Below are 26,095 nucleotides of genomic sequence, written 5' to 3'. Positions count from 1 at the left end.
AGGTAAATCTATAGAATCTGCAAACTCCGTCAGTATGAACTTAACTATTTAGTAAGTTTTGTCTACTAGATCAAGCCTTTCCACAAGACGTCCATTAAAGAACTTCCAATTAAGTCACAGCTGTAATAATGTAAGAAAAACATCAACATTCAATTTAGGAATTATGCTGTATTGCTTTGTGGATTTTCCGGAACTGAGAACAAGTTTCTCATATTTTAAATTTTATTTAGACCTAAAAGAACTCAAAAGGCATACCATTTGGCAATACTAGAGAGTTTTCACTGAAAAGTGGGTCCGACCCTCCACGATTCTTAACCACTCGTAATCAAATATCTCGTCTCTCATAGACAACCAATGGACTCTTGGCTTATGTCATTGTGGAAAGAGCGCCACGAAAAGAGCGAATGGCCTGACCTAGCAATTACTCAGACTGAAAACGCCTGTCACATCATCAACAAAGACAAAGACTGTTTTAAGGACATCATAGAGCAGATGTGTAACGATGGTTATAAGCTTTCAGAACACGATTACAGATATGTTCAGGAAAATGCCACTAATCGAGTGGACGAAGAAGTGTATGATGATCTACCAGAAGAGTGCTCCAAACTCTCTCCAGATGTGATAGAGCAGGAGACCTATGAAGACGTTTCCTCGTTCAGTCGACCTGACTGTACTTTTGAGGAAAAAAGAGTAGGGAGACCGACAGGCTCCAACATTTCTTCCACTGAGCCTCGATACCAAAATGTAAAGAATTTCGGCCCCAAGAACATTACGGGTCATAAACAAGAACAGGAGCTCTACGATGACCTCGTTTCCCCGGAGGTAGTAGAGGTGGCACAAGAAGAGGAAGAAACGTACGATGACATCAGAGGTGAAGAAGAGGCGGGCGAAGAATTCTATGGTGATATTGAAGAACGATCTCGCGATCCTCGCTACGGAGCGAGCACAGATAAGCCTTCTTCAAAAGGGACTAACTCCCCTTTGAACACCAAGAGTCAAGAACCTTCTTTGGGAGAGGACAATTACTCATTGGACAAAGAAACGGACCAAATAGATTTAGAGGATTTATACGAGGACATCGACAATCTCAGGCCACCACCGTATGCAAAGGCTTGTAATGTGACAGAGGAAGTAAATGTTGACTCACTAAACGCCAGCTGCGATCCCCTAGGGGGTGTTCCCCGCTTGAACGAGGACGAATCCCTCTATGAGGAAATAAGAGGAAATCAATCAACAGATTCGGGGGCGTACCAAAGTACTACAGGTCCCCAAAATGATCAAGCCACAAGGAACCGAGATGAAACAGGATATGGAGAACTTAACTCAAGAGAGTCGTACATGCATCTGACAGGACCCAAAGCAAATTCCAACTCAAAGGAAACCGGTCCGGTAATGAAAAACGCTGCAAAGCTAAACAACCGCAGGTGCTACCTCAAGAAAAAGGAAACAGTTAATGATCAGCTTGTCAATACAATTAAGGAACCTTAACATTATGGAATCAAACACTGAGTTTTTTTCAAAATGAATGACGCGCTAAAGGTGCACATGATTAACAATCGTACTTAAAAATGTAAGTCGGGTGCAAGGAAAGAAAGGCAGGTGAGCTGCTAGTGAAGAAATGTCAGTAACGAAGCCTGATAAATTCAGTTTCACCAGAGTTCGAACCCGTCCTTTTAGTTAGTCGTTGCTTCCTCCAACTGAGCCACGGAACCACACGTTGGGAAGGAGGCAAAGTTTAAAAGGTTTATGTTCCCCCTAAGGGAATTTGATCACAATTAAAACAAATAATTATTTTATTTTATATTTTATCAATATCTATTTCTGTCATGTAATTTTGAAAGATAGGTCGGAAAAGACAAGTTCTGGTTGCCTAGCAACTATATTTACAATTTTGAGTCCAGAAACGCCAGAGTTTCTTTTAGTCTTGTAAATAGTTCCTTTTTTAACGAGAAAGCGTGAGAAATCAATATTTTTGCATTTTTTCTACGATATCAACGAAAACAAAAAAACAATTTTCTTCGCTTATTACATGATGGAAAAAATCTTCAATTGCAGTTATCAATTAATGGAATAGACAATTACTAAAGACATTGATGTAATCAATTCTCCCCCTTTATGCAAACCAATTGTTTTGAAATGAAATTCAACTGTCAACCCTTCAACTCCAAGAAGTGATTAAATAAGTAACTTCTCCAAACATTTTCAACACATTTCTCAGCAAACAGTTGATGAGAACGTAAAAACATATCTGCATTAGGACGTTATCTAGATAAAACACCAAATTATCCTCACTAATTTTTAAAGATATGCATAGCAGCTCATAGGGAGAATTCAGTGCTAATCATATTATGGAAGTAAAAGGGTTAACTGAAAGAAATGTGTAAACATAAGCTTCTGCTGTGCAGGTGTCTCAGTTTGGAGACAGTGTGGCCGAGTGGTTAGAGTGTCGGACTCGTAATCCGCCGCTCCCGGGTTCGAGTCCCACCCTGACCACTGGATTTGTTTCACGGTAGCCCCGAGTTCAGATCCTTGGTCACGCTTGTAAATAGCCAACTGGTTTGCCTCCGGTCGGTTGGGATTCTTAATGATGTTCTTAATGATGTTATGTTCAATTTAGACCATTTGTTTCATTTGTTTGCACGGACCACAATGGAAACTACTGGTTCACCAGTAATTGTATAATCCTATTAAAAGACTTTCTTTTTTTTCTTTTTTTTTTTTTTCAATAGTCATAATCGCCAACAAACTCATCGAGAATTCATTTACTGGCGACTGTCATATTATGTTAACTACTGACTGATTAGCAAATGATCGATCACAAGAACAAGTGGGATGTGGTATATATTTTTGTACTGAATCCACTTTTTAGTTACTTCATCAATACCTCCCAAAAATAAGTTAATCAAGTCATTAAGTTCAAATAAAGTTAAGGCTGTCAAAATGTAAACACCTTTATTTGACACAATGTAAAGGCAACTCAACAATTGCTCTGAAAACTTTTAACAGTTGCTGGCTAAAATGTTAACTGGAGTGTCTCCTTTCTCGAACAGATTTAAATGATATATATATCAAAATGAATCAAAACTAAACTAAAATGATTTCTGTAGTTACAATGCTTAAAACGGAAACAGCGAGATGGAGTTTTCATCTATTTCCAGGATCCGTTGATAGAAGCTTACTAACAATTGTTTATTTGTTAAGCTTTAAGCAGTGATAATGACAACGTTGGTGTCTCTTGCTGTATGATAGAACGCTATACAATGTTATGAACCTTCATAATTTTGGGTGTTTTTAGTTCAGTACCTGGATCATTTACACTAGCGCAGTTTGTTCACAACGGTTTGAGACTGCTCCTGCCATTTGTACTTCCGATCATAATATGTCCGCAGAGCGTCAGCTTCCTCTAGTCGTACCTCTCTTGATTTCTTTCTGGCCCGCTTGATGGCTCTTCCCCATTCATTGGGATCGTCGGAATCCACCACAAAAGACATTCCAAAAGGAATCCTTTCTAGAGCTTTTCCAAATCCACTGTTATCACTCACCAGGATCGGAAGCCCGGCAGAGAGGGCTTCGAGGGCTGTAAGGCCGAACCCTTCTGTTCGCGATGGCATTATAGCCAGATCAGCTTCACAGAAAAGACTGGCCAGACTTTCACGGCTTTCTCGATAACTGCGCACTATCAGCTGCTTAGGGGAGATTCCACATTCAAGTAAGTTCCTTTTTACTTCTTCTTGTTCTCCTTCCGGTGCACCAACGAACACAAGACGATAGGAAGGGTCGTTCAAGCCTGCTACAGCGCGAGCGGCAAGGTCGTACCCTTTCAGTTCAAAATCTTCCTCGTTACCACGACCAAATACCAAGATACGAAAGTTTTCTCTTTCTTCACTAGCTTGCTCTAGTTCGGAGAACTCTGGAAAAATGCCTGGCGTAAATTCAATCACGTCTTTATCCTTCTTGTGTGGTCGAAGGCTGCTTTTTATGGACTCGGTGAGTTTGGGTCCTATACCCACAATAACATCAGCAGTCTTGCTCAGATCTACCTCGATTTTGTGCTTCTTTTCGCCCTCCGAGATCGGCTCTGGTCCACTTTTCTTGTACATTGCGACCTCTTCACTTGCAGTGTGAACAACGTGGACTCGTTTGCATCCCCGTATCTTCGCTAAGACATTAGCTGGTGTTCCCAACTTGTGTCCATGACCCATTACTACGTCGATTTCACATTCATCGGGTGGATAAGACAACGATTGGATACCTTCAATACCAGTCATTTTATCGACCTTGGTAAGGTTTACTCCATGATTTAAGGCGTCTTCCTTTTCTGTCTCAGTGTACTCTGGCACAATCAAGGTCACCGATACATCACGCTGTTTAGCCAGTCCTTTGCATAGCTCTCTGTTCAGGGTTGACAGTCCACCTTTTGATGAACGCCACTCATCCACCAAGGGAGAAATTTTTAAAACCTGTAACAAATTTAAAAGAACACAGGAAAAAAAATTACACGCTTCTGAATTGCTGAAAACGGGTGCAATTCTCATGCAACACGAGTGCAAAGTTTTAACACGAGTGCAAAATAGCGCGGCGCATTGTCAAGACTTCGTCTGTCTTCACTTTCTGTGACGCTTTTTTCATGTAAATATTTAATAAGTAATAATATGATTTCGAGTGCAATTTGGTGTAAATAAGCACTTTTCAATTTTTTAAAGAATATAAATTGCACTCGCCCTACGAGCTTATGCAATTTTTTTGTCTTTAAAAAATTTTATTCGTACTTGTTAATTCCAATTACATTCGAAATCCTGTCATTACCCATACAAAAGTTTAGAGTCGATATTCCACCTTTTGATGAGCCCCACTCATCCACCAAAGGAGAAATTCTTAAAACCTGTTGCAAATGAAGATAGTGAATTTAGAAAAATTTTATTTTTCGTTTTTAATCAAAATGTGATAGATAACAATTCACCGAAGAGCAATTAGCTGGTGGTGGATATTTACATAGCCGCAAGGCGGCGAGGTAAATAAGCACTATAGTTTCACTGACATCGAGGTGAATAATCGTGTTAGCACATACCACACAGATAACAAAAACTAGTTTGTTTCTTTCGATATACTGAAACATGGTCGCAAGTTAAACTCTGAAGGGGTTAAATAGTACTTGCTCTTCACTTCCGAACAAGGCAATCAGCGCGCGCGAAAAGCACTATTCACTTGTATGGTATATACTAACAAAGGATATCCGGAATATGAGTAGCCAATCAGAGCACGCCTTCAATGCTATCTGCTGCCCTGGTACATTGTTAGAAAGGTTACTCCTTTTAAAATATGGATGGTATAAATCTTCGACACATTAACTGTGCTTAGCGCAACCATAACGAAAGTTTTTCACAGACTGTTGATGATAAGCTTTAAAAATAATTATCCTATCGTCATGGCGAAACTTGTACACAGATGAATGAGCACTTCTTTGTCACTCTTTATATCGTCTGGCATAAATAAGTTTTAATCCGTGATAGCCAAAGTCTTCAATTCTATTAACATTATTACCTACCTGTGGTTCGCTAGTCTCGGCCGAAATATCATACATTTTCTTTAAACAGTCAACGAAAGCCCCTAAACATAAAAATAAAAATACATTAACACAATCTTTCAAGATATTTTTATTGACCTCAGGGTCAAAGAATTGTCTATATACATTCTCAGGCAGAATTTAAACTAAAATTTCCATCCCTGTTTATAAATGTAACTTAAATGAGTCTCTATTGTCTTTTAGAGACACAGCGTAATTGACTGAAGCCATTTTTTGGGGGGTAACTGCAGAGTAAGTGCAATTATTTCAGCTTAATTATTCAAGGTTTCTAAGAAATCAAACTTGGGGGCCGTCGATTTCAAACTTTGTTGTCTGTTTTTTAATTTCTGTGTGGTTCTCGGAAAGTGAGACTGATGATTAAAGGTTTTCACCCAAAATTGTATAGAAAGGTGCACATGATTTTTGGAATCGCTACGGAAAATTTCTGACATCATTCGCAGCTTTTCCAGAGATTTGAATATAACAAGCTTTGTTTCAGAAATTTAAGCAGCATGTCACGGATCGATTACTGCGGACCTTCTTGACGCTTCATTATCCAAGGTTAAGAGAAGCATTTTTTTTCTCAGAAATCAAGTTTTTAAACGATTTCAAACTTTTATGGTTAATGCAGCAAGCTTGGGATACATCAAGATCAGAATCCCTTAATGAATCCGTTTGTTATTCTTCCATATGTCCATTCATGCCATTAATAGAGAAAGTAAAAATGTGGCTTGTACAATATCTGCGTTCACCGGTAAAATCGAATTCAGACTTGTTGTATACATGATCATAAAAATATCTTTTCAAGACACTTCGAAGAGGTTGGGGAAAAGGAAAGGGGTGAGGACTGACTCTCATTCCTTTGTAATTTTGATCGAATTCACCTTCTCTATTAAGTCCTTCAGTCTGCAAAGAATCAAGTCAGAAACCTAAGGCTATCGTACCTAAAATATGATTTGATCTCTAGGCGAGATTTAAGTTGCTTTTCATCGATAAGAGGGGAAACGAAAGAGGGAAAGAAAATTACGGATTCTCTTTCACATCCCTTTTCGCAAAAATAATATTTTTGCACTTTTGTACTATATTAAGGACAAAACGACAGAGTTTGATTGCTTCGCAACGCATACGTGCAGAAATTTAAGTCACGGATCTTTGAGAATTGACCTTATTATTTCCACTTTTTTATTCAAGGTTTCTTAGAAATAAATCATGGGGGCACATCAGTTTCAAACTTTTGGTATACAAAATGGTTAAGACAGCAAGCTCAGGATATGTCATGATCAGAATCGCTGTGAATTCATTTGTTATTCTTGTATCCATTGATCGAGGGGATCAAAATGTAAATCCTGTTTTAGTGGCATATAAGAGTTTATCCATGCATGGTCGCAGATGAAATTAGACCTGTTGTATATGTCAACATTATGATATTTTTTGAAGACATATCGTACAGATTGAGGAAGAGGAAGCGGCGAGAAGTGACTCTTAGTCCTTTGATCGTTTTGTTGACTTCATCTTCCCATTAGGTCCTTCAGTTTGCAAAAATTCAAGACCGAAGCGAAAGACCGAAGGCTGTCATACCTAATGCATGAATCGCTCTAGGCGAGATTTAAGTTGCTGATCATTGACAAAAGCAAAAACGAAAAAAGGAACGAAACTTACGGATTCTCTTTCGAATTCCTTGACGTCGCAAGCGTTCAGCATAGATGAAAGGTGAAACTTTTTCTTTAGCTTCCGCTGTAGCGGACAATATTGCGTAGCGAAGCGACAAAAACAGCGTGACCAACCCACCATCTAATGGCTGCTACGTCAAGATGATTTGCGTCCGTACGACAACAGGCCCCCCGTGGTTGTAAAGAAGAGAGACCTTGGTAACGAGATTGGAATATTTGGAGCGTCGTCAATTTTCTTGTTGAGGTGTAAGAAGGTGTTTAATACAGAACAAAAATGAAACTTTTCCTTTCGCTTCCGAAATGGCAGACATATTTTGTGGCGAAGTCCCAAGAACTGGGTACGTGACCAACAAGCCATGTATTGGCTGCTACGTCAAGGTGATTTGTGTCGGTAGCTACGACAAAAGGTACCCCCACGAAAGTTGGTAAGAATAGAGAGTCTGGTGACGAGATTAGGACGTTTAATTGTCAAGGTGTATGTAGCAATACAACCCTAACTTGCGTAAATTCAATAACGTCTTTATCCTTCTTGTGTGGTCGAAGGCTGCTTTTTATGGACTCGGTGAGTTTGGGTCCTATACCCACAATAACATCAGCAGTCTTGCTCAGATCTACCTCGAGTTCGTGCTTCTTTTCGCCGTCCGTCATCTCATGCCGACCTTTCTTGAACATCGCAATCTCTTCACTTGAGGTGTGCACAACGTGCACTCGTTTGCATTTCCGTTTCTTCGCTAAGACATTAGCTGGTGTTCCCAACTTGTGTCCATGACCCATTACTACGTCGATTTCACATTCATCGGGTGGATAAGACAACGATTGGATACCTCCAATACCAGTCATTTTATCGACCTTGGTAAGGTTTACTCCATGATTTAAGGCGTCTTCCTTTTCCGTCTCAGTGTACTCTGGCACAATCAAGGTCACCGATACATCACGCTGTTTAGCCAGTCCTTTGCATAGCTCTCTGTTAAGGGTTGACAGTCCACCTTTTGATGAACGCCACTCATCCATCAAGGGAGAAATTTTTAAAACCTGTAGCAAATTTAATAGAACACATGAAAAAAAAATTACACGCTTCTGAATTGCTGAAAACGGGTGCAATTCTCATGCAACACGAGTGCAAAGTTTTAACACGAGTGCAAAATAGCGCGGCGCACTGTCAAGACTTCGTCTGTCTTCACCTTCTCTGACGCTTTTTTCATGTAAATATTTAACAAGTAATAACATGATTTCGAGTGCAATTTGGTGTTAATAAGCACTTTTCAATTTTTTTAAAGAATATAAATTGCACTCGCCCTACGAGCTTGTGCAATTTTGTTGTCTTCAAAAAAATTTATTCGTACTCGTTAATTCCAATTACATTCGAAATCCTGTCATTACCCATACAAAAGGGTAGGATGAAAATAACTTTTATCCTTTGTTCAAAATTACAATAAGAGTGAGCAACATTACAATTTAAGAGTAGGATTTAGCGGTGGAATTTCATTTTGATCGAAATATATTGAGATTCCGACGGATTAGATTCAGCCGTAGGAAAACGAATTGAACGATTTGTGGAAGGTAGGGGATCTGGGGAAGGTAGGGGCGAAATTATTTGACTGCAGGGGGCAAACTCACAATGACGGTCTGAGGTGAACTCACAATGAAGTGAAACCTCCAGATACCCAGATGGACAAACATTTCTTGAACCCTTTTTTTTCTATCATTTGTGACAGATAAGTTGCAAATGGGTAATAGCTAGAGGTTTCCATTCTCTTAACATGATAACATACCCGTCGTCCACTGGTCCTACTGATCCTACTGGTTGACATTTTCTTCGCGCAGTCAAACGAGGACCTAAGAATTAAAGACATAAACATTATCTCTCAGGATATTTCATTGACCTCAGGGTCAGGGATGATGAATACTCTGTTGTTTATATACACTGTCAGGCAGAATTATTAAATAAACTTCCCATCCCTACAAGTTAATGTAACTTTGGTGTGTCTGTGCTGTTCTAGAAGCAAACATTGTTATTGATTGAAGTCGAATATTTTGAGAACAAGCGCAGAGTAAGTGCCTGTCGTAAAGACAAATTCATCTCTGTCTGAGTACGGCTTTGCTTCGCTATGCCCACTTCCGCTGTTTTAGGATTTCAAGTTTTGTTGTCTGTGCTTGACTTTCTAAATGGGTGAAAATTAATGGTTGTACTTAAGATGTACGAGACAGTACAACTGAGTTTTGAACCGCTTGTAATCCAATATCTTTGTCGTTTGCAGAGATTTAAATACAGAAATTTTAAGCACAATGTCAGGGATCTTTAAGTATTGACCTTATTTCGGCTTAATTATTCAAGATTTCTGAGAAGAAATGATCAAACTTGGGGGCCGTCAGTTTCAATCGCTGTTGTCTGTTGGTTACTTTCTATGTGGTTCTCGGAAAGCGAGACAGATGACAGATGAAAATTAAAGGTTTTCACCCAAACTTATAGGATTTTTGGAATCGCTAGAAAAATCTGGCGTCATTCATAGCGTTTCCAGAGATTTAAATATAACGAGATTTGTTTCAGAAATTTAAGCGGTATGTCACGCATCGTTCATTGGTCTTCTTTACGTTTCATTATCTCAGGTTAAGAGTAGCATTTTTCTCAGAAATCAAGCGTTTAAACGATTTCGAACTTTTAGCAACTGCGGTAAATTTTAAGAAAAGGGTTATGGCAGCAAGTTTAGAATACGTCATGATCAGAATCACTTCATGAATTCATTTGTTATCCTTCTATATGCCTATCCATGCCATTGATAAGAATGAGATTACGTGTATGCGTTCACCGGCAAAACTGAATTCCGGACTTGCTGCAAATTTGATCATATTAATGTCTTTTTCAAGACATTTCGTAAAGGTTGGGAAAAGGAAAGCGGCGAGGACTGGCTCTTAGTTCTTTGAAATTTTGATCGGCTGCGACTTCCCCATAGGGTCCTTCAGTCCGCGAAGGATCAAGGCAGAAAAACAAGGCAGTCATACCTAATGCATGAATTGCTCTCTAGGCTAGATTTAGTTGCTAATCATTGATAAGAAGGGAAACAAAAGAAGGAAAAACTTACGGATTCTCTTTCGAATTCCTTTACTTCGTAGGTGTTAAGCACTAGACAAGGATGAAACTCTTCCTTTCGCTTCTGTAACGGCAGAGAGCACTGTAGTCGCTAATTCACTATTTATTTCTAAGCTCAAAAGAATCGAGATCAGTTTTGTGATTCGAATATGTACGAGCTTTGGGAATCCGCAGTAAGGTTAAATAAAAACTTTTAAACACCAAATATGTCCGACTCACACATTCCACGTGTTTTCTTTTTACCCGCTATGCCTTATGGGAGGCAAAGGTTTCCCATCACTATAGAACAAGAAATTCCCTTTTTTTTCAATATAAATGTTCAACAAAAGGTAACAACAAGCACTGAAGCATCAAGTGAGACGTGACCAACAATTTGTCCCAAGAAGCGGTGAGTATAGAGAGACCCTGGATCTTACCGTGACGTAATAGTATTTATCGTATTACAGAAAATGTAATTTGATTTGAGAACGATTAGTTAAGTCTGTGAACGCACTTGTTTTGGATATTCTTATGAGAACTAGAGCCACGGGAATATTTGCATATAAATTCATTTTATATTGTTTCTCTTTTAAATACTCTGTTACGTTTCTAAGTACATCAAATCAGTTAGCGTTTTGTGACTCATTTCAGTTGACCTTTTGCTTGATATGAAACCGAAGTGTTAAATGCAAATGAGTGCGACAACGAGCGTTTAAATTAGTTTGTCCAAAACGTTAACACTGTGAATGAGATTGAAAAGTTTTGATCATCGTCTTTTACTCGTTTTTACGAACCAGATATGTCACGTGAGGCAGGCAGACGTAAAAGGATTTCTGAATGTCATTCTGTTGTACTTAAATTGAAATTACTGGTTGACTGGAAGTAGGAATGAAATCTCTTTGAGTTCAAGTTTATACCAGAACTCAACTTGAGTTTGACTGGTTCTGAGATCAGTTGTAATTAACTAAGGCGATGAGTGCAAGGCAGCCAGCAGTCTTACCATAAGTAGCTTTGCTTCGGAGACACGAGCCACTGAAGAGCTAGAGTGGGAAGCCTCATTCAAAATGGCGAACGCTCGGAATTTTCAACCGTCGGAAAACATCGAGGCGTTAAAAAAATACAAGTCCTTGTTGTCTAGCAACCAATTACACTTTAGGATTCAGAAATGGTTTATTTTTATGGCTCTCGTAGATAGTGTCTTTTTTAACGAAATAGCGTGGAAAATCAATAAATTTGCACTTTTCTACTATATAAAGGAAAAGAAACAGGGTTTGTCTGCTTCGCAACGCAGACTTCATTCATGGTCTTTAGTGAAGAAAGTGAGTCCTTACAGGCAGGTTATCAATTCTCCTCTGTATTTGAGGCGTGAAAGTCAAATGTAGTAAGTGTATGTGTGATTAGAGAAAGTTTTGTCGCAAACCAGATTTTATAAAACAAATATCAACTCAGGATATATATTAAATTCTCAAATCCCTGAAGTGATTAACAGATAACTTCTCCTCCCAGTTTTGACACATTGTTCAGCAAACTGGTGATGAAATTAGGGAAACGTATCAGCTCTAGGATACAAACTGGATGAAACATCGATTGATCTGTCCTAATTTTCAAAGAAATGTATAATGGCTGGTATGGGGGAATTTCCTTGCCAAACAGATCTTGGGAGGAAATGGGTTCACAAAAAGAACCATGAAGATACAAGTGTCTGCTGTGCTAGTCAAACAGGCCGTTTACCGACCTCAAATACGAGCAAACTTTTCCTAAATTAGCTACCAAGTGACTACCCCAAATATCAATTACTGTCAGATAAATTATACATAAGTAGGTAAATCTATAGAATCTGCAAACTCCGTCAGTATGAACTTAACTATTTAGTGAGTTTTGTCTACTAGATCAAGCCTTTCCACAAGACGTCCATTAAAGAACTTCCAATTAAGTCACAGCTGTAACAATGTAAGAGTTTGCCACACACTGCAAAACAGAGCTAGAACCAAAATAGCTCCAATTACCTACAACTGGCAAATGCTTGTAGAAATGTTGTCTGTAAAGTCCTCTATTCTGTAAAATCAGTTTTAACTGAAGTATATATATATCAAAATGAAACAACGCTAAAACCCAAAGTGATTCAGTCGAAAGTGGGATGGAGAAAGAAAACACTTCTCTTGTCCACTAGAATGGTAAGTGAATAATTACTCGAAGTTCACTTCAAAGTTTACTCATATCGACAAAATTGCTGTTTCCGTAATGTACAACGAAATTGTTTAAAATGATATGGATCCTCTCGCAGAGATTCTTTCCAGTTTAGGCCGCACATCATTTAAACTCTCGTAGTTTTCGCACAATTTTTTCGCACTGCTCTTGCCATTTGTATTTCTCATCATAATACTTCCGTAGATCAAAAGCCTCTCGCAGTCGCACATCCCTTGATTTTTTTCTGACCCGCCTGATGGCTTCTTTCCATGTGCTGGGGTCCTCAGAGTCTACCACGAAAGAGCTTCCAAGTGTAAGCTCTTTGAGAACTTGGCCAAAGCCACTGTTAGCGCTCACGAGGATGGGGAGGCCAGCTGAAAGGGCTTCGAGAGCTGCAAGGCCGAAGCCTTCTGTACGCGAAGGCATAATGGCCAAATCTGCCGCAAGGAATTCATTGGCCAGGTCTTCGCGGCTTTCGCAAAAGGTGCGCACTATCAGTTGTGAGCGGTTTATGCCATATTTAAGCAATCTCTCCGCCACTTCTCCTTGCTCTCCTTCTGCCGCGCCAACGAACACAAGGTGATAAGGACAGTCTTCTTCCGTGGCTGCTATGGCCCGTGCGGCAACGTCGTACCCTTTGACTTCAAAATCTTCTTCGTTGCCGCGACCAAATAATAAGATAGAGAATGTTTTTCCATCTTTTCTGGCTTGCTCTAGTTTAGAGAACTCTGTAAAAATACCTGGTGTGAAGTTAATAACTTCTTCATCTCTCTGGTGCGCTCGGAGGCTTCGTTTGATAGAGTCAGTAAGTTTTGGTCCAATTCCCACGATGACATCAGCCACTTTGCTGAGTTTAACCTCAATTTGGTGCTTTTTTTCACCATCTGAGATCCGTGTTGTCTGCCCTATTTTAAACATTGCGAGTTCTTCACTTGCAGTGTGCACAACATGGACTCGTTTGCATCGCCGCTGTTTTGCCACAGCAAACGCTGGCGGCCCCAGCTTATATCCATGACCTACCACAGCGTCAATTTCACAGTCGTCAGGTGGAAATGACAATAAGGAGATGCGGTGAAATCCAGGTATCTCTTCGACCTTAACAAGGTTTACGTTACCTTTTAATGCTTCATTCTTTTCCTCCTCGGTGAATTGTAGCACAACTAGGGTCACCGATACATTAGGCTGTTGAGCCAGCCCTTTGCACATCTCTCTGTTTAGAGTGGATAATCCACCTTTTGATGAGCCCCACTCATCCACCAAAGGAGAAATTCTCAAAACCTATTGCAAATGAACATAGTGAGATAAGATGAATTTTACTTTTCGTTTTTTAATCAAAATTTGATAAATCATGAATAACTATCCACAGAAGCGGAATTAGCTGGTGGTGGATATTTACCAAGCCACGAGGTGGCGAGGAAATATGCACTACTTTCACCGACTCAGAGGTGAAAAATTGTTTTAGTACATACCACACAGATGACAAAAACTAGTTTATTTGTTTCAATATACCGAAACATGGTCGCAAATTAAACTCTGGACGAGCAATTTTGTCTTATCGCTTCCCAGAGGTAAATAGTAGTCCCTCTCCACTTCCGCCGGAACTACCCAATCAGCGTGCGCGAAAAGCACTGTTCACTTGTGTGGTATATACTAACGAAGGATATCCAGAGAATGAATATCCAATTAGAGCGCGCCTTCAATGCTATCCACGGCCTTAATACATTGTAATATATAAAGGTTATTCATTTTCAAGCCTCAACACATTAATTGCGCTTAGCCCAATGATAATGCTGTTAGATGATAAGCTTTATAAATAATTACTCTATCGTCATGGCGAAACTTGTACACAGATGAATGAGCACTTCTTTGTCACTTTTTTATATCGTCTGGCATACGTACATTAGTTATTAGTGTGTCATAGCCAAAGTCTTCAATTCTATTAACACGATTACCTACCTCTAGTTCGCTGGTCTCAGCCGAAATATCATTCATTTCCTTTGAAGAGTCAACAAAAGCCCTAAAAATCAAAATAAAAACACATTAACACAATCTTTCAAGATATTTTTATTGACCTCAGGGTCAGAGAATTGTTTATATACATTCTCGGGCAGAATTTAAACTAAAATTTCCATCCCTGTTTAGAGATGCAACTTTAATGCGTCTCTATTGTTTTTTAGAGACGCAGTGTAATTGATTGAAGCCAATTTATTTTTTTTGGGGGGGGGGGGTAAGTGCAGAGTAAGTGCAACTCGTCAAGTCAATTTTATTGCTGTCTGAGTATGGCTTTGCTCCGCTTTGTTCCGCTGTTTTAAGATTTCAATCTTTGTTTTCTGTGGTTGACTTTCTAAATGTGTGAAAATTAATGGTTGTACCTGAGTTGTATGAGAAAGTACAACTGATTTTTTAACCGCTCGTATTCCGACATTGTTGTCGTTTGCAGAGATTTAAGTACAGAAATGTAAGCAAAATGTTATTTTTGATATTTGAGTACTGACCTTATTTCAGCTTAATCATTCAAGGTTTCTAAGAAATCAAACTTGGGGGCCGTCAATCTCAAACTTTGTTGTCTGTTTTTTAATTGCTATGTGGTTCTCGGAAAGTGAGACTGACGATAGATGAAAATTAAAGGTTTTTACCTAAAATTGTATGAAATAGTACACATGATTTTTGGAATCGCTAGAAAATCTGACATCATTCATAGTTTTTCCAGAGATTTGAATATTACAAGCTTTGTTTCAGAAATTTAAGTAGTATGTCACGGATCGATTACTGATCTTCTTTATGCTTCATTGTTTTTCCAGAGATTTGAATATTACAAGCTTTGTTTCAGAAATTTAAGTAGTATGTCACGGATCGATTACTGATCTTCTTTATGCTTCATTATCCGAGGTTAAGAGAAACATTTTCCCTTAGAAATCAAGTTTTAAACGATATTAAACTTTAATGGATAAGGCAACAAGCTTAGGATACGTCACGAACAGAATAACTTAACGAATCCGTTTGTTATCCTTCTATATGTCCATTTATGCCAATAATCGAGTAAATAAAAATGTGGCTTGTAGGATATTATATATCCGCGTTCACCAGTAAAACTGAATTCAACCTTGTTGTATGTGTGATCATAAGAATATCCTTTCAAAACATTTTGTAAAGGTTGGGGAAAAGGAAAGCGGCGAGGACTGACTCTTAGTCTTTTGTAATTTTGATCGACTTCATCTTCTCTATTTGGTCCTCAGTCTGCAAAGTATCAAGTCAGAAACCTAAGGCTATCGTACCTAATACATGATTTGCTCTCTAGGCGAGATTTGAGTTGCTTATCATTGATAAGAGGAGAAACGAAAGAGGAAAAGAAAATTAAGGACAAAAAGACAGAGTTTGTTTGTTTGGTAACGCATACCTGCAAAAATTTAAGTTACATGTCACGGATCTTTGAGTATTGACCTTATTTCCGCTTCATTATTCGAGGTTTCTTAGAAATAAAGCTTGGGGGCCCATTAGTTTCAAACTTTTGGTATACAAAATGGTTAAGACAGCAAGCTCAAGATACGTCCTAATCAGAATTGCTATGAATTCATTTGTTACTCTTCTATTCATCGAGTGGATCAAAATATAAGTCCTGTCTTAGTGGCATACAAGAGTTTATCCATGCACGTTCGCCTATGAAATTGAATTAGACCTGATGTATATGTGAACATAATGATATTTTTTGAAGACATATCGTACAGATTGAGGAAAAGGAAGCGGCGAGAAGTGACTCTTTGTCCTATGATCGTTTTGTTGACTTCATCTTCCCATTAGGTCCTTCAGTTTGCGAAGAATCAAGACTGAAGCTTAAGGCTGTCATACTTAATGCATGAATCGCTCTAGGCGAGATTTAAGTTGCTGATCATTGACAAAAGCAAAAACGAAAGAAGGAAAGGAGGAACTTACGGATTCTCTTTCGAATTCCTTAACATCGTAGGCGTTCAGCACAGATGAAAGATGAAACTTTTCCTTTCGCTTCTGCAGCGGTGGACAATATTGCGTAGCGAAGCGCCAATAACAGCGTGACCAACTAACCATCTATGGACTGATGAGTCACGATGAATTGCGTCGGCAACTACGACAATAGGTACCCCCAGGGTTGGAAAGAAGAGAGACCTTGGTGACGAGATTGGAACATTTGGAGCGTCGTCAGTTTACATGTTGAGGTGTATGAGGCCGTTCAGCACAGAACAAAAATGAAACTTTTCATTTCGCTTCTGCAATGGCAGATATATTCCATGGCGAAGCGCCAAGAACCGGGCACGTGACCAACAAGCCATGTATGTATTGGCTGCTTCGTTACGGATGATTTGTGTCGGTAGCTTCAACAAAGGGTACCCCCCCCGGAAGTTGGAAAGAAGAGAGACTCTGGTGAAAAGATTAGGACGTTTACTTATCAAAGTGTATGTAGCAATTCAAACCTAACTTGCCACGTGATAAAGGCAGATGCACAAGAAACTCAGAATATGTTGGCTGGAATTTGGAAAGAAATCTCTTTGAGTCCAAGTTTATTATACCTGAACTCAATTTTTTTCTGACCGATCCTGAGGTCAGCTACAAACTACGGCAGCCAGTAGTCCAGCCTTGCGGTAAATAGCTTTTGTTCACCGACACAAACTGTTCAAGAGCTGGATTGCTTTCTCTTACTTTCCGAGGGAGACTGGGGGAAAGTAAGCTGATTTCAAGCGGCGTACAGAAAGTGAATCATTGATTTATGTCATGAAAGTAGATATCATTCTATACAAATATTTGAAGCAAGTATAAAAATTCATAATGGTGTAGCTGTTAAATCTCTCGCTTCCATATATTCCTTTTCTTTTTTTTCATTTTTTCCCTTTTGTTTTGGATAAGTTACTTTCTGAAGTGGATGTTTGGCTGAAATAGGTAGGAAGAAAACGGAAGACATGTTTGAAGCTAGAATATCCGCGATGCGTTAGCTTACCGTTGCACATCACGATAAACAACTTTTGAGCAGTCAAGAGTTCAAGATGAGCACAAACAAATAACAGCAACATAGTTCTAAAAACCAAACAAGCAAACAAAAACAAAACAGAAATGGAAAACGCTGAGAATAACAGGAAAGAACGAACCAGCAAAATGCGACTTTTCAGAAATCTGCGGACTCGTGTGAAAGGAGGGACACAACAGCTGAGCAAATTATTAAGTTTTTCGCTGGCTTTTCTCTTTGATGTAATTTAAGGCAATAAATATTTACAACAATGTGTCATTATATTACATCTTTAGTTGGACAGTAAATTTACTATACCTTTCATTTAATATATAATCACCTTTATATCTTTATAGTATATCTTCAACTATTTATATCATGGGTTTAAAAATTCAAGATAAATAATTATTAGACGATGAAAACAAAAATAAATATATAAATAATTAGAAAAGGAAGAAGACAGACACCTCGACTCTAAACGAAAATTCGACAGTCTTAACTGAAAACTGAAACAACTTGGTGCGTCCTATGGGAAAGTATCATATCAACGTCGTGACATCGATCGAGAGACGTACATTGTAAGCATGTTTCACGCCAGCGACTTGGAGACAAGACGCCATGAAGAGGTCTAGCATAACCATGCTTAACTATTTGTACTAATAGTTAAGCATGGGTTAACTATTAGTAAGTTTTTCAAATAGTCTCAGTTCCTCATTTGTTCATAATACTATAACCCTTCACCATGAAAGGAAATGTTATTGCACTAGAAATAAAACAAAAAAATACAACAAGCGCAAGAGAATTTACATGATTATTTGCCTTTTGGCGTTGAAATACTTGACGAATTTGAAAGAAAGAAAAAAATATGTTTTGGCTGAGGATAGATTTTCCTATGATGCTACTCTTTCTCAATCGCGCAGTTGCATAACGCATTAATCTTAAACTATTCACAAGTAACTTCTCCTCACAGTAGAAAGAAACGATCTAGCTAACAGGTGATGAAAAGCGAAATCCTTGTTAGCTGGAGGGTGTTACCTTGCTTAGACACCAAACTGTCTTAGAGAATTTACAATAAGCAGCAGCTAGACGGGATAATTACCAATGAGACTGTGAGAGTTTAAGGGTGAAAGTCAGCAGAGTCTCTTCAACGGTACAACGAAACTTTAGGAAAATTACTCTTCATGTCTAATTTAGGAGCATTCCCATTAATAACACTAGACAATTGTATAAATACTTAATTAAGATCACCGATACGTTCGCTTCCCAGTAACATGTGAGAGAGTTTCGTTGCGAGACCCGCGCCATTCAGAAAATCCCCGTGCTTCCATCTGCGTTACCCAAAAAGGGCTTTTCTAAGTTTGTACATGATGTTGACATATCTACATATCTAACATGTAGGTTGCTCAAACGAAGTATCAACCGTCCCCTTGCTTCAAATCTGTTTGTGTGAAGTCGTGGACCTCTGGGGCCAAGAGTGACCATCACTCCTCGGCCCCTACCTATAACTGCTCCTGTGCCAGCTGAGAGGTTCTGTAATGCTTAGCCATTCTTGCTGTCAAAGCTTGTTGTGACGTCAGGTCTGGTGTTCTACGTATTATGTTCGCATGCCTGGGAAGGAGCAAGAAAATATTGCAAAACCTGGACTCCAAAAGGATACCCTACTACACGTTATTCGTGCTACTTTGGTAAAGACCCCTAAAAATTCACGCCATGAAATGCTTCCTGGTGCTTATTAGAGAGCCTAACTAGTAAAGACATTTTTTAAGACGCGAACGATGCCAAGAATAATGCAACCGCGTTTGTTGCGCGTTTGTTGCGCGTTTGTTGCGCGTTTGTTGCACGTTTGTTGCACATTTGTTGCGCGTTTGTTGCACCTTTGTATCACCCAATCACCAGAAAAGCCCTTTTTAAGTGTTTGTAACTAAAAAGGTGAAGGAAAAAGATATAGTAAACGCCAGGCATAAGACCCCTTAACTTCCGGCAGCCAGTCCCGTTTAAAATTTGGATTTGTCGGGTTTCAATAACATTCGTTTGCAAGTTGCAGAGTTTTTTCCAAAGTGTTTTATGGTCCGTCCACCTAACAATGTGTGCTAATTTTTAAAATGTTAGGAAATTTCGAAGACAATCAACGATATTCCCAACACGCTCTCCTATGGTTTCTCTTGATTTCGCTATTCAACAGAGAATTATGTTTGTTACACACAATTTCCTGTACTTCCATTAAATTAAAAAACTTACCTCTTGTCAGAATCTTGAAGTGTCGTCCCTTGAGAGACATTTGAAACAGCGCCTGCAGCTTTAGCATCAGCGGCAAACTGATACACAATGAGCAAGCAGTCTCGACAAAGCTGGACAATCCGACGACAGCAGTTCATCTCAGTCTAGAAGAGGACCAAAACAAATCGATTAACAAATCAATAAACAATCGTCCCCTCTCCCATCTTCGAAAATTACCCGAGCACGAAAGAGTTGCAATGAATCATTACTATGAATAGTCTCCTACAGTTACTTCCTTTTGCGTAACTATTTTGTAATCAAATTTATTGGAATTCTTTCTTTTTATCATATTTACAGCAGCTCGTACAAGTCTACATTTGAAACCCAAAATCAAACGAGGCATCATCTTTCGCTCCTTGGTGGATCGATTAAATACTCCCATCTGGGAGCAAAGTTCTCTATTCATACAATCCAAAATTTTAATTTATATTTCAATCAGTTACGGATAATTTTATATTTATACTCTCAAGTCTTACGATCTGCTTACCGAAGATAGCACCTCTGTACTCTTGCTGAATATTGTCTCCCACGAATTTCTACAAATGACAAAAAAATATAACAAAAATGAAAGGTTTTGGTTACGTAAAATGTAAACCCTAATAAGGCTAGGCATGACACTGATGGTAAAGATGCAAGACAAACGTACCCCAAGTTTGAAAAGCAGTTCCACAATCCCTGTCCATGACTCCATAACAATCTGTTAAATACTCTCGAGAAAACGCGGTAAAGTCGCAAGTTATCAACTTCAGATGCTCGCCAAACGCGTTGTAAAATGGCGCGAACATTTGTTCGAACAATGTCCACAACCTGCGGAAAAAAAAAACACAATAAAGGAAAGAAATGAAAGACAAGACAATCAACAGTTAGATTATGAGTTTGAGATTTCAGTCGCGTGATAGTACTTAACGTTCCAGAGCCCAAATCAAACATCATGTATAGAAATAACTTTTTACCTTTCTCCGCTTTATCGAATCAAGCTTAACCAACCAATACGAGGCCACTCTCGGCTTGTGAAATTTCCAGTTATCCTGGATCTAAAAATAAATGAAAAAAATGGAATTTAAAACAAGCAGAAGGCATTTGGTTATAAGGTAGATTTTTGTTTTGGGTCGAATGAGCACGTAATTGTGCTTTGGTCGTCACTGGGGATGTACATGTAGCTTGGTAACGTACTCGTCCCCAGTTTTTCCTAATGAGAATCACGTGTCAGCGATCAAGCAAGGGTTCGGTTCACACAGGTTATAGAGAAACAGAAGCAGAAGGAGAGGAAAATTAAAACAATTTCATGGCTGAATCTCCGATATACAAGTTAACAACTTACGCTTTCTAAAATAACTTCTGCTTCCTCGTCTGTTTTCCCTGGAAATTTAATTCTCATGTCAAGCAAAGCTTGCAGTGTTCGCCGGCATAATTCTTCTTCTCTCTCCCGGACAGCGGCATCCAAGAAGGCAGCATCCTGGGTAAAAAGGAGTGATTATGTTGTTACCTCTTTTGGCCTCTTTTTCAAAACGAGGCCTGTTGCTCAACCATTCTTGTGAAAATAAGTTTAATTTGCATGCGAATAAAAACGTATTTTCGTAGGAAAGGATGAGCTTCAGGATTCGCCTTCAAAAAGAGGTTAAAGGTAATTTGGAAATGGGCTAACTCATTGCCTCCAAACTTTGGCGACCCACGAGACAAAAACAAGTTTTTGTAGCAAATAATTTAGTTTGCATTAAGAACTTCATTCACTGCTTTCAACAGCAGTTCTATTAAAACTACCCTCAACTCGTTAAAAGTAAAACCTAGCTCGGGCCAAGAATATACAAATGTAAATACTCACCACCACAGGGTTAAATTTCATTGGTGGAGATGAAGATGACGTCACGATTCTATGCGTGGAGGAGCGTGTTAATATCAGGCCATTATTGGCAGAGTTTGGCGCCTTGTGGGCAGAAACGGGTCTGAAAGATGACGAGTGGGACGGTGTCGAGGTCTGATGTGGGTTTGAGGAAACTGTGGAGGACGAAGTTGACGTGTCTTCTTTGTTGGCAGTGGATTTAGCACTCGGCATGGATGACAAAGGCTAAATATATAAATAAATAACTAAATAAATAAATTATATAGAAACAAATGATATATTAATAGACGAACGGGCTTTCTTGCCAAACCAATGTTCAATGTGAAGGGAAGGGAAGCAAGTTTGTAATACCTCCATGTTAGAACAAAGACTTAAGAGTAAGTTAAATAATCACAAAGACAGTGATTACGTTTCATTTCGTGTGTGTGAATTGTGGGTTTACTTGAGTTTATTCAAAGAAGATGATGAAGGCAAACAAGGCAAGAGTTCGGGAAGGAGGAGAAAGGAAACTGCAGTGGGGGGAGGGGGGGGGGGCAATGGAGGATCGTGTATCTAGTGATGAAGGACAATTAAAAAAAAAGTTTAGAGAAAGGGTGCACCACCTTGCCTGAGGTCAAGAGCACGGCACAAGACAGGATTGGATTGGGAAGGAGCTAACATTGATAAGTTAGGAAAGAACAAAGTGCTGAGAAAATAACTAATTTCTATTACCTTTGGTCCTTTACTCATCGGGCGGTTGCCAGATTTGTCCAATGTTACGTTTTCGTCACATTCACATTGCTCTAGTAAATCGAGGATTTCTTCTTCCTGCAAGTCATTTAAGTTATGCAGCGTTGTTCAAACAGCGATGGTGCTGAGATAGCCTTTGTTAATTGTGAAAATGAGCTTCAAACTGACGCTTTGAAACTTAAAAATGCATCATAAATAGCCCAGTTTAAATATCATCGCGTTATCACGAACGAAATTAGAGTTTCTCAAAAAGTAAAAACCCGAGTAATCTGCGTATTTAATATCCTCATTTAACGGACCAAGCTGTTAATCGACGTCAACCAACGCTGGTGGCAAAACAGAATGCCATTTTTGTAAAACAGACATAACAAATCTCAGCCTGACGAGTCTGATCTCGAATACAAGTTCTACATTCGAGATCAAAGGAGAAGCCCAGTCACTAAGCTGCGGATACAAGGAACACGCTGACCAACGACTGCCTCACACCTACCCTGAGGGTACTGAATGGTTGGTTGCCGTCCTTTTGAAGTGATGCAGCTCTCCCTACATGTAAAATCATACAATTAGAAAAACATTTCCAGACATCAGAAAAAAGGCTAATGAAAACAGTCTTAGGAGCACTCGGATCATGGCCTCCCCAAACACGCTGAGGAAAAGGGGATACCACAAGTTGAAAAAATGCTCCGCAAGAACGGTAAAGGGAAGGAGATAAAAAAAATGGATCAAAACTATTGGAAGGAGAGGCAAAAGGAAATATTCGGAGTATGGAGAGATGGGCGAAAAATGGAAAACGTCTTTAAAGTTTTAAGAAGAGATCTCGAGGGAAACGTTGTCCCAAAATGCAACGGGGACGAAGATTTTCCCACTGGTCTCTTCATCGTTATCATGTCTCCCCGTTTACGCTAGCTTCGAAAGTCGTCGTTGATTGTGTTTTCAATTACCAGTCCGAAACACGTGATGAATTTACCGTAAACAGTGAAATGTGAAGCACAGAAGACTTGGGACCATCTCTCGACCACAAAGTCACTATGCAGTGCTGGCCAGTCAGCTGAGAGAGTGTGAGACAAAATTTAACTATACCTGACAAGAAAAGCTTGAAGGCGTCTGCTAAAAGCCCGTTATACTTTTCTCGTCTTGTTTTGTCTTCAGGAGGAAAAATCCTTCGGAAGTTTCCCTATAAAATCATTAAAAATAAAGTAAAAGCTTCATTTACAGAAACTATATAGAAATAACGGAGGAAAGACAGGAAAGAAGGAGAAAAAGAAAGAAAAAAAGAAAATTTCCATGTAAGCTTGCGTTACCTAGCAGAATCTATAGCTTTTGACCTTAGGAGGTCTTAAAACAGAAACGATTGCGATTTCTTTTCCGAATGAGAAGAATCATCAGCTGAAAATTTTTTCACGCACAGAACACACAGAACACACAGAACAAACACGCGAAATGTGAGACACTTTACTGGCATCGGTAAAACCCACTATTCATACGGAATAAAGTATAAAAATTGCTTGCAAAAAGTATATTTTGATAACGAATATGTCTATAATCCTCTTCTCTTTTTTCAAGTAACAAATTAAAGTATTGTTTGGTCAGTACTTTACATAGCTTCATATCCGACTTGCTTTTCGAACTCGGAATAATCGTGTGTTTTTGGTGAAGTTTATTGATGAGGACACTTCGTGATGCCTAACGTACAGAGGGAATTTCATAAGCGGTCAATCTTGGACATATCTCCTCCACCCACCATATTCATGTTTTCAAATTCTTCTCGCGCCGCCTCTCTCCTTAATTGATTCAGCCTCTCTTTCTGTAATGAAAAATGATGGTGAATTAGTTTCTTTCATATTCAAATCACAGAGAAATTTTCTTGAAAATGGTTCGAACTTACGAGTTCCGTTCGACGTTTGTTTAATATCATCTTCTTCTTTTCCAGTTCCTAACAAAGGAGAACCCGCATACTCTGTTACACAGTGCATGTAGTGGCCATAGAAATTCAACAAAATGAGTTTTAAAACCTTACCGACATGGAGTACTCATTCCTCTTTGGCTGCGTTAGGAGTCTTTTCTGTGCTTCTGCCTTTTCAGCCGCCATGCCACGACGTTTGTCACTGACCCTAAAATATATTAATAACACGACAATCTTCTTACTTTTCTCTACATTTAAACTAGAAGAATTGAGCAATTCCCCAAATCAGTCACGGTAGTACATCAGAACACAATGAGCTGCGTGCCATAATCTGTGGCAGGAGTGGGTGAGTTCATTGAATGAATGGACTTCGAGCCCAACCCACCTCTCGCAAAGCACCATAAAATCGAGGGCTGTACCAACTAAGCCCTTAGGTGCAAAGCTATGCTGATCATGATTACATTCAACCATACACATCTTGATATACTACATCCTTCTTCAGAAATACTGCACCTGATATTGAGCAAATTCAGTGCATCAGTTAACACTCCTCCTTTAATTTCACTGTCAAGTTTGGTGTCCGTGCCGAAACTGGGTGATCGATTCACCTGAAGAATTTCGAAATGAAAGACCCAATCAAAAAAATTATCTTCAATTAGATTTCGTACAACCATATCAAAACTCACTAGCAGTAACTACAGACTAGACGATCAGGTGGGCACTGTTTGAAAACCTTTCCTGGGCTACAAATAGTAAGGTTTCGTGTATGCTCTGGGATTTCTCTAAATGGTCATAAACTAAATTTAACTTCATCTTAAACATTACCGTGTGGAGCCAAAGGTGGCGAAGTAAAGATCGTTTTTCAACACCAAATGTTCCTAAAATTTTCAAATTACATTCTAAAAAAGAGAAGCTTTAAGGCTGGTTTTCACTGGCGACGGAGTCGTAGTCGGAGTCGTAATCAGAATCGTGGAGCGATACGGTCTAGTAAAAATCAAACAGACGGAGTCGGAAGCAGAACACCGATTCTGCCTGACTCCGTAGCTTACGATCCAGTGAAAACTGCATTGTCGGAGTCGGAAGCGGAAGCGGAAGCGGAAGAATAAACCAGTCACAATGCTCGATTCCATCTTTCCAAAATGCACAAGTAGCCGTAACAAATTTAAACGTAAAATTGACTGTTTAATTAATTTTAAAATAAAAATTTTAATTAAATTTAATTAAAATTTAAAATACTCGAAACCTACCGAAACGCGAAAGTACAATTCACGATCACCAAGTCGTAGTTCGCTGACGAGGTTAGCATACTCTTTCTAGGCTGCTCGACGTCGATAGATATCACGAACCCAAAATTGCTTTCTTTTTCGAACGATATTATTCCTGCATTGTCTCTGCCAGCGCAAAATAATGATTAATAAGAGCCAAAGTTACTCTTTGTCCGCCATGTTGTCTTTGGCGCCAAAATTTGTTTTTTCGCGGACCTGGAATCGAGCTTTGCGATTGGTTTATTCTTCCGCTTTCGCTTCCGACTCCGACAATGTAGTTTTCACTAGATCGTAAGCGACGGAGTCATGAGCTGAATCGGAAGAAAATGGAAAAGTTCTGATTCTTCCGACTCCGATTGCGTCGAGCTTATGACTCCGCTTACGACTCCGTTTTTCGATTTTCACTAGGTCATAAGCGCTCTTACAACTCCGACTACGACTCCGACGCTAATGAAAACCAGCCTTAAGAAGGCACAAAATGAAAGAGTCTGGAAACAAGTCAGGGAGCGTATAGCCGCGCTTTATTGACGCGAACTTCTCTGGTCTCAGTGTTAAACTTTTAGCAAACCTCTCTTTCTCGGAAAAGGAAAATTACCAAAACAACAGATTCCTAAGGTAAGAA

The 26,095-nt window shown here is 39.1% G+C and overlaps 4 protein-coding genes across 15 annotated transcripts in view; all 4 read right to left on the bottom strand.

Moving 5' to 3' along the window:
- Window positions 1–2,938: 2,938 nt before the first annotated feature.
- Window positions 2,939–7,547, bottom strand: LOC148719746 (uncharacterized). Its single transcript, XM_088738133.1, has 3 exons — window positions 7,223–7,547; window positions 5,546–5,607; window positions 2,939–4,460 (listed from the first exon to the last, which is right to left on the bottom strand). The coding sequence occupies exons 2-3, from the start codon at window positions 5,579–5,581 to the stop codon at window positions 3,318–3,320; spliced, it is 1,179 nt and encodes a 392-aa protein (XP_088594259.1). The 5' UTR covers window positions 5,582–5,607; window positions 7,223–7,547; the 3' UTR covers window positions 2,939–3,317.
- Window positions 7,548–7,679: 132 nt separating this feature from the next.
- LOC148719745 (uncharacterized) lies at window positions 7,680–11,572 on the bottom strand. Of its 2 annotated transcripts, none has more exons than XM_088738138.1 (3): window positions 11,301–11,572; window positions 9,006–9,069; window positions 7,680–8,265 (listed from the first exon to the last, which is right to left on the bottom strand). In XM_088738138.1, exons 1-3 carry the CDS (start codon window positions 11,357–11,359, stop codon window positions 7,702–7,704), a joined length of 687 nt encoding a protein of 228 aa, XP_088594264.1. In that variant the 5' UTR covers window positions 11,360–11,572; the 3' UTR covers window positions 7,680–7,701. The 2 variants fall into 2 exon arrangements, with proteins under 2 accessions (XP_088594264.1, XP_088594265.1); XM_088738139.1 differs by lacking the exon at window positions 11,301–11,572 and adding an exon at window positions 10,314–10,656.
- Window positions 11,573–11,724: 152 nt separating this feature from the next.
- On the bottom strand, window positions 11,725–16,747 carry LOC111322634 (uncharacterized). 2 transcript variants are annotated; one of them, XM_022925758.2, is made up of 3 exons: window positions 16,418–16,747; window positions 14,444–14,504; window positions 11,725–13,765 (listed from the first exon to the last, which is right to left on the bottom strand). In XM_022925758.2, the coding sequence occupies exons 1-3, from the start codon at window positions 16,441–16,443 to the stop codon at window positions 12,611–12,613; spliced, it is 1,242 nt and encodes a 413-aa protein (XP_022781493.2). In that variant the 5' UTR covers window positions 16,444–16,747; the 3' UTR covers window positions 11,725–12,610. The 2 variants fall into 2 exon arrangements, with proteins under 2 accessions (XP_022781493.2, XP_088594258.1); XM_088738132.1 differs by lacking the exon at window positions 16,418–16,747 and adding an exon at window positions 14,983–16,345.
- Window positions 16,748–17,668: 921 nt separating this feature from the next.
- LOC111322632 (tubulin polyglutamylase TTLL7) overlaps window positions 17,669–26,095 on the bottom strand; it is a 198,229-nt gene continuing 189,802 nt past the window's right edge. For all 10 annotated transcript variants that reach the window (XM_088738114.1, XM_088738117.1, XM_088738123.1 and 7 more), the window contains 14 exons: window positions 24,722–24,816; window positions 24,323–24,416; window positions 24,191–24,238; window positions 24,047–24,109; window positions 23,386–23,479; window positions 22,796–22,848; window positions 22,288–22,383; window positions 21,559–21,801; window positions 21,058–21,192; window positions 20,690–20,770; window positions 20,383–20,543; window positions 20,224–20,272; window positions 19,698–19,840; window positions 17,669–19,067 (listed from right to left, as the gene is read on the bottom strand). In XM_088738114.1, coding sequence (XP_088594240.1) covers window positions 18,959–19,067; window positions 19,698–19,840; window positions 20,224–20,272; window positions 20,383–20,543; window positions 20,690–20,770; window positions 21,058–21,192; window positions 21,559–21,801; window positions 22,288–22,383; window positions 22,796–22,848; window positions 23,386–23,479; window positions 24,047–24,109; window positions 24,191–24,238; window positions 24,323–24,416; window positions 24,722–24,816 — 1,464 coding nt within the window. In that variant the 3' untranslated portion in view covers window positions 17,669–18,958. The remainder of the gene's footprint in view (window positions 19,068–19,697; window positions 19,841–20,223; window positions 20,273–20,382; window positions 20,544–20,689; window positions 20,771–21,057; window positions 21,193–21,558; window positions 21,802–22,287; window positions 22,384–22,795; window positions 22,849–23,385; window positions 23,480–24,046; window positions 24,110–24,190; window positions 24,239–24,322; window positions 24,417–24,721; window positions 24,817–26,095) is intronic.

Source organism: Stylophora pistillata, chromosome 11 (genome assembly GCF_964205215.1).
Source record: "Stylophora pistillata chromosome 11, jaStyPist1.2, whole genome shotgun sequence".
In the NCBI taxonomy this organism is placed as follows: domain Eukaryota; kingdom Metazoa; phylum Cnidaria; class Anthozoa; order Scleractinia; family Pocilloporidae; genus Stylophora; species Stylophora pistillata.
The sequence above is the reverse complement of the archived record's forward strand: the minus strand, read 5'-3'. Positions and strand labels throughout refer to the sequence as shown.